At 64.7% G+C, this 7,256-nt stretch overlaps 2 protein-coding genes across 2 annotated transcripts; one reads left to right on the top strand and one right to left on the bottom strand.

Moving 5' to 3' along the window:
• Positions 1–209: 209 nt before the first annotated feature.
• LOC120242725 (WAS/WASL-interacting protein family member 1-like) lies at positions 210–2,507 on the bottom strand. The gene is made up of 5 exons (XM_039248641.1): positions 2,323–2,507; positions 2,062–2,219; positions 867–1,039; positions 670–781; positions 210–441 (listed from the first exon to the last, which is right to left on the bottom strand). The coding sequence occupies exons 1-5, from the start codon at positions 2,505–2,507 to the stop codon at positions 389–391; spliced, it is 681 nt and encodes a 226-aa protein (XP_039104572.1). The 3' UTR covers positions 210–388.
• DNAJB8 (DnaJ heat shock protein family (Hsp40) member B8) lies at positions 2,462–3,283 on the top strand. The gene has a single exon (XM_039248637.1). It carries the CDS (start codon positions 2,506–2,508, stop codon positions 3,199–3,201), a length of 696 nt encoding a protein of 231 aa, XP_039104568.1. The 5' UTR covers positions 2,462–2,505; the 3' UTR covers positions 3,202–3,283.
• The last annotated feature ends 3,973 nt before the right edge of the window (positions 3,284–7,256 follow it).

The following is a 7,256-nucleotide window of genomic DNA, read 5'->3' as shown; positions in this document are numbered from 1 at the left end:
ACTGTGCCTCCCGGCTGTTGCTAGAGACTCGCAGAACTTTCCTGAAGGAGCACTGTTCCCCGACTCGCTGACGCTGGCCTTGGCCATGTGGCCATGAGCCAGGGTGACGCACCTCCCATCCCAGGAGAAGTTTCCGGAGGCACTCCACCTGTTGCCCAGCTCTTACCCCCCGCCCCCCCGGCCCCCCGCCTACCACGAGAACGCGTGTTCCAGACCGGAGCCCTTCCTCGCCGGGGATCCCGGCCGAGAAGACCTGGAGTTGGGGTCCCAGCCGCTGACCCCTGGGTGCTGACGACCCAAGAGGGTGAGGCTCTGGGACGCGGCGGCTGTTAGCGAAGCAGAGCCGTACCACATGCCACTTCCGCCACTGCCTTCATCACCATCGCCATCACCAACGCGGCCACCACCGAGCGCCCCGATAGCAGCCTTTCCGTCCCCTCCCTGTCACAACCCCACTGTCACTGCCAAGACCCCGTCCACCATCACTGGTCCCCCGAGAGCGCCTGCCCCGTCCATTGTCACCACTGCCACCACATGCCACTTCCCCACTGCAAGCATGACGACTGTCACCACCCCGCCTCACTTCCGGGTCACTGTCACCACCATCCGGACCCTCGTCCTCCCCACCGCCTCCACGTCACACGCTGCCTTATTCACCACCGCACACACCTCCACCGCCACAGTCGTCACAGTCGTCACAGTCGTCGCAGTCGTCACAGTCGAGCATTGTGCGGGTGGGCGGCTTCCCCGGCCCCAACGGGCAGGCCTGTCGAGGCTGCGACTACAGTGACACAAATACAGTTACAAAAATACAGAGACGCTTTCATCTGTCGCTACCCCCAGCGGACTTGCTCTCCGCTGTTCACTTCCTCTACTGAGTGACGCGTGCCCGGCGCTGTTCCGCGTGGCTGGGGGGACCCGGGCCCCAGAGGACAGGCCCTGGGGGGTGTGACGGGTGTCCCTCGCTCTCGGTCGGGCTGGCAAAGCGTCCCCAGGTTCTGCCTTCCACCTGCTGGCACTTGGGGTTGGCCTGTCCCTGCTGGGTGCCGGGGACCCAGCAGCGGGGAGGGAAGGGGGACGGAGAGAGCACAGGCAGGGGTGAGGGAGGAAGGGCGGGGAGGGGGAAGGAGAGAAGGAAGCGGAGCCTTCTTAGGCGCTGGAGACAGCCCTCTCCTCGGTGATGCGCTGACCGGGTCCTTGAGCCCCTGCTCGCCGTCACGGGGGCGAGGGGGGGGGACACACGTCAGTCAGTACAGTTCCTTCAGTTTCTCCGTCCGGGCCCCATGGGAGCGAGAAGTAAGGACGGGGAGGCCGAGGACGTGGGGCTGCCTCCCGCGCCTCCCTGGGCGCCGTCATAGGTCACTGCGGACCCGTGACCTCAAACAAGAGGGGGCGCCTGGGGGCTCGGTCCGCGAAGCGTCCAGCCCAGCTCGTGACCTTACGGTTGGTGAGTTCGAGCCCCGCGTCGGGATCCAGTCCGCGTCTGGTGAGCGCAGCCCCCCCCCCCCCCACCCCGCCCTGCAGCTTGCCGGCCCCTCTTCCGCGCGTGTCTGTAAGGACGCGGAAATCGGGATGCTCCCGTTTCCACCTGCAGACACCTGTCCCCACATAAGCCCCTTCACGGGCCCCAGCGACCGGGGCAGGAAGGAACACAGCGTTCGGGGGCCACCGTTTCACCACGACGCGCCCGACCGTTCCCAGAATTGCGTGAGAGGCTTCCTCTCGTGCGCCGTCCTCACACAGCCCTGGGTTTGCAGCTCTTTCTCTCTCACTGACCTGCTGTGTGACCCTGAGTACACCCTGCACGTCTCTGAGCCTCATTCAGTAAACAGTTACTGACTGCGAGGCACGGAGCATCCCTGCCTGTGTGGGGCTCCCCTCTGAGGATCTGACCCGAGTAAGGGGGCGCGAGGGGAACGAATTCCTGCTCCCACCTCCCTCCCCGATTCCCCGCTTTGGGCCCCTCACTCCATCCCAACAGCCGGCTGGGGGGCTGAACGGCGCGTCCCAGGAAGGCCTCCCTGCCCCTCCCTGACCGGGGTTGCGACCTGACGGGCTCACCGAGGCCCCTCCCGTGGCGGATCCTCTGCTCCTTGGCCCCCAGGAGCTCGGCCAAGGGGCCCGGCGCCACCAGCCTCCACGTTCCGGGCCCCCAAGGTGCCCGCCGCAGCCAGGTCCGGCGGGGGGGTGGGGTGGGGGGCGGTCGGCCCCGCCCAGGGCTTGATGTCACAAAGGGCCCAGCCTCTGCTCCCGGGGCCTGCCCCTGGCCGGGCCCCACTGCGGCACTGTCCCCTCCCCCACCCCTCTCCGCGAGGCGCCCACCTGTCCCCGCGAGCTGGTACTATGAAAGGGTGAACTCGCAGGGCAGAGCCGCGCCCGGAGCCAGCAGATCCCAGCAAGGCCCCCCCGCCGCCGAGGGACCCCCGCCCGCCGCTGCCCCCCCCAGACCGCCCCTGCCGCTGGGCCCCGGCGCCCGCCTCGCCTGCCCCCCACGCCCCCCTCGGCATGGCCAACTACTACGAGGTGCTGGGGGTGCAGCCCAGCGCCTCCCCCGAGGACATCAAGAAGGCCTACCGCAAGCTGGCCTTGCGCTGGCACCCGGACAAGAACCCCGACAGCAAGGAGGAGGCCGAGAAGAAGTTCAAGCAGGTGTCCGAGGCCTACGAGGTCCTGTCCGACCCCAGGAAGCGCGCCGTGTACGACCGCGCGGGCTGCGACGGCTGGCGGGCGGGCGGCGGGGCCAGCGCCCCCCACGGCAGCCCCTTCGACACCGGCTACACCTTCCGTAACCCCGAGGACATCTTCCGCGAGTTCTTCGGCGGCCTGGACCCCTTCTCGTTCGACTTCTGGGACACGCCGTTCAGCAGCGAGCGCGCGGGCCGGGGCCCCGGCCTGCGGGGCGCCTTCTCCGCCGGCTTCGGCGAGTTCCCGGCCTTCATGGAGGCCTTCTCGACCTTCGACGCCCTGAGCCGGGGCAGCGGCGCCTGCCGCACCGCCTTCTCGTCCACGTCCTTCGGGGGCTCGGGCGGCTCGGGGTTCAAGTCGGTGATGTCGTCCACCGAGATGGTCAACGGCCACAAGGTCACGACCAAGCGCGTCGTGGAGAACGGGCACGAGCGCGTGGAGGTGGAGGAGGACGGGCAGCTCAAGTCGGTGACCGTCAACGGCAAGGAGCAGCTCAAGCGCATGGACAACAAGTGAGGGTCCGGCCGCCCGGCCACACGGGCCGCCACTCGGGCCGCGAGCGCGGCTGATGCTTAATAAACGTGCCAAGAGAGCTCGTGGAAACAGCTCGCCCGCGTGTGTGTGGGGGGCCCCGGGGCCCCGGCCACGGCCGTGGGCGCCGCCTCCACATGCAGGCTGCGTGCGCGGGAGGGGCGGGGGTGGGGCCCTGCAGGTGGCCTGTGACCCCCGCGTCTGTGTCATCTGGGTCACCGTGACCCGCAATCCGCCTCGGCCCAGCCCTGCCGCGTGGAGCCCGCCAGTGGCTCTGTGACGGGGCCGCGTCCTCCCCCCACGGCCTCCAGCCCCTACGCCCTCCCTGGTCTCACCCCCCGGCAACACGCTCTCTCTAATCTCCAGGCATACCGGCCCCCTCTCTGTTCCTCCACTGAGCCAAATGCCTTGCCACCTCAGGGCCTTTGCACTTGCTGGCAAATGCCCACTCATCTCTAGACCTCTGCTCAACCATCACTTCTTCAAGGGGGCCTTCTGAGGACTGGGACCCCGACTGAGCCCCAAAGTAACCCTGTGGGGGGGGGACTGTAGCCTGAGGGGCTCACGTGGGACACAGCGCACACATTTTTGTCTGTGTGTGTTTAGCGCGGAGGAGTGGAAGGCGGTTGGATGTCAGTCCGCTGCCCCAGGGCACCATAAACAGGAACGGAACTCGGATCTAGTACCTAGCCCCGGGCACGGATACCGCGGGTACTCAGTAAATCTTTGTGGTACCAAGGAGTTTGTGTGGCCTGCTCGTCCAGGAGCCGGGGTGAGGTCTCTGCAGGTGGCCCCAGGGCTCTGTCCTCAGCACTGTGTCCTCGGTGTTGGCACTCGGGCTTTGAAGGGGCCACCAAAGGCACGGGTGTCATACTCGCAGACACGCTCTGTTGGGAGGGAAGCAGATGCAGCCCTATCGACCAGCCCTGGAACTGGACTGAATCTAGTAATTCTGCTTTAAAGAGAAGAAGGTGGTCGGGCTGGGGAGACCTGGCTGTGTCAGCCACGTGGGGCCCAGGAGCCGGAGATCCTAGTGGACCACAAGCTTTGTGTGACCAAAGGCGTTGATGAGAAGATGCCTCAGAGGTCTCATGCGCCCCCAGGGGATGGAGAGCTCTTCGGTTCAGACTTTCTGGTCCCGCTTTGTGCTCCGCTGCGGGCCCTGCCTGAGGAGAGGGGAAGGAGCCGCCTGGGGTGGGTCCAGAGAAGGTTGGAGACCCCATCCCGGGAGAAGCTGGGGAGACTCAGCTTGGAGGAAGGCAGCCTCATGGAGTCCGGTTGTCAGGCCCAAGTCTGCAGGGCTCCCTGAGGCCAGGAGAGCAGACGGGTTTGAGGCCTAGAGACCGGAGGGGCCGGGCGCCACCGCGAGCAGGTTCTGGCCTCATGAAACCGGAGCTTTCCCTCAGACCAGGGCAAGGCGGACTTCCCTGGGGGGTGAGCTTCCCATCACGGAAGGGGTGACAGTGCTGATTACCTGTGGGCCTACCAAGTGCTAGTCGTTTAAAAATATTTTTTAGGGGCACCTGGGTGGCTCAGTCAGTTGAGCGTCCGACTTCGGCTCAGGTCATGATCTCACGGTTCGTGGGTTCGAGCCCCGCGTCGGGCTCTGTGCTGACAGGTCGGAGCCTGGGGCCTGTTTTGGATTCTGTGTCTCCCTCTCTCTCTGACCCTCCCCTGCTCACGCTCTGACCCTCTGTCTCTTAAGAATAAACAAAAAACAGGGGCTCCTGGGTGGCTCAGTCGGTTAAGCGTCCGACTTTCGCTCAGGTCATGATCTCGCGGTTCGTGGGTTCGAGCCCCGCGTCGGGCTCTGTGCTGACTGCCAGCTCAGAGCCTGGAGCCTATTTCAGAGTCTGTGTCTCCCTCTCTCTCTGACCCTCCCCTGCTCACGCTGTCTCTCTCTCTCTCTCTCCTAGAAATAAATAAAAAAACATTAAAAAAAAGAATAAACAAAAAACATTTTAAAAAGAAAAATATTTTAACTATATTTGTATTTTGAAACAATCTTAAGTTTCAAGGTCCCGCGCTTCTGATTCAGTGCAATTCGAGAAACGTGTGCTGGGTGTGTTATTATATGCCAGGCACAGTGTGGGCCCTGGGGACACGGCGGTGGACACGACAGATGCCTGCTCCGACGGGGCAGGCGTTTTGCTGGAGGCAGAGGGCAGGCAGGTGTGTGGGCGCTGTCCCCGTCATGCTGAATACCGGACAGGAAGCGCGGTCAGGTAAGCGCACGGAGAAGGCGGGTCGAGGGCACGGCGGGCGATCTGCTGGTGTGTGCTCCCGGGAGGCCTGCATCAGGTGACATCTGTCAGCAGGGGGTGAAAGGGAGACCACAGGCCACATTAGTATCTGGAGGAAAAGCATTGTAGGCAGAGGGAAGAGCAGACGCAAAGACCCTGCCCTGCTGAGGAGCCGCAAGGAGGCCGGTGAGGGGGATACGCTTGGTTCCATTGAACGCCCACCCTCTCCCAGACTGTAGCCACTGGGGAAACTGAGGCACAGAGAGAGTCACATAACTGGCAAGTGGTGGCTGAGCCAGGATTTCATCCAAAGGATGTGCCTTTAACATAATAATGGTAACAATAACAATAATTGCAGCAACAAAGCTGAAGTGGGCCCGTGTGTGTGTGTGTGTCTGTGTGTGTGTGTCTGTGTGTCTGTGTCTGTGTGTCTGTGTCTGTGTGCGCACGCACGCACATGTGCGTCTGTGAAAGACTGTCATGCTGGCAATTCCTTATTCCTTGGAGGCTGGAGTGGAGCCAGAAATGGAGTGATTCCGGGTTTCAGGGTTCAAGGCTGATTAGTGACGGGGTCTTTGGTTCCCAGGCTGGGAAGAGGGGCCGCAGCCAGGAAAGGCGCCCTGTGTGCCGATTGCGCCAGGACCTGATCAGATTCTGCTCATCTGGGCATCTTGACTCCTGGCCTGGCGAGTAGTAGGTGTCGAATAACTTAGGTGAAATGAAAGAAGGTAGGAGCACACCATTCCAGGGAACAGCAAGAATCAAGGGGTGTGTTCAGAGGATGTCCTCTAGAACTCATGACGGGTGAAGCTTCTGGGGCCCATAAGCCTCTAGGGGAGGGTGGGATCTGGCCAGAGACAGAGCTGGGAGGAATCCATCCCCGTTTGCAGACGCACGGCGACACCGAGGAAGCTACAGGTGGGCCTGGAAGTTGGGATGCGGCGCTGGAAGCCTCCAGATGGGCCTGGGTGCTCACCTGCGAGGGGGGCCTGCTTCTATGAAGTCCAGGGGCATCACCCCAAGATCTCCAGGGGCTGCAAAGCCCCTTGGGTGCTGCGAGCGCCCTGGCCAAGGGGACACTAGGTGACCTGGCTGTTGGCCGCACCTCTAGGCCCGGCCTGCGGACCCGCCGGCAGCTGGGGGCCTCGTAAGCACGTTGCGGGAGGAACCGGAGAGCCACGGACGCACAGAAGGCTGAGCCCGGCTCCCAGCCCGCAAGGGGACCAGCTTCATCGCCGCCCCCGCTACAGCGCTGACCGCCTGACCTGCGCCCTGCCCACCGCTCATGTCACCAGTTACTGGCCAACCGCGGCTGCATCAAGTGGGCCCGCTTAGCTCCGACAGCTGCCGGGCAAATCCAATTACGGCCGCAGCCCCGGCGGGGCCCTCGAGCTGGGCGCGGGGCGCAGGCGGCAGGGCACCCGTGACCCCTGTCCCCGACACCCCCGGGTCCCAGGGCCCAGGCTCACGGTCTGCACTCCCTTCCCCTCCCCAAGCCTGGCGCCAAAGCCAGCACTTTCCAGCTCAGACCTGTGATGGCCTGTGGCTTCCCCTCCCACGCTCCCCCCACGTGGCTTCCCCTCCCAGCTCCCCCCGCGGACCCCCCACGAGGCTTCCCCCTCCCAGCTCCCCCCGCGGCCCCCCACGTGGCTTCCCCTCCCAGCTCCCCCCACGTCCCCACCACGTGGCTTCCCCTCCCACGCTCCCCCCGCGGCCCCCCACGTGGCTTCGCCTCCCACGCTCCCCCCGCGGCCCCCCCACGTGGCTTCGCCTCCCACGCTCCCCCCGCGGCCCCCC

Source organism: Hyaena hyaena, unplaced genomic scaffold (genome assembly GCF_003009895.1).
Source record: "Hyaena hyaena isolate Hyena2069 unplaced genomic scaffold, ASM300989v1 scaffold_316, whole genome shotgun sequence".
Classification (NCBI taxonomy): Eukaryota; Metazoa; Chordata; class Mammalia; order Carnivora; family Hyaenidae; genus Hyaena; species Hyaena hyaena.
The sequence above is the reverse complement of the archived record's forward strand: the minus strand, read 5'-3'. Positions and strand labels throughout refer to the sequence as shown.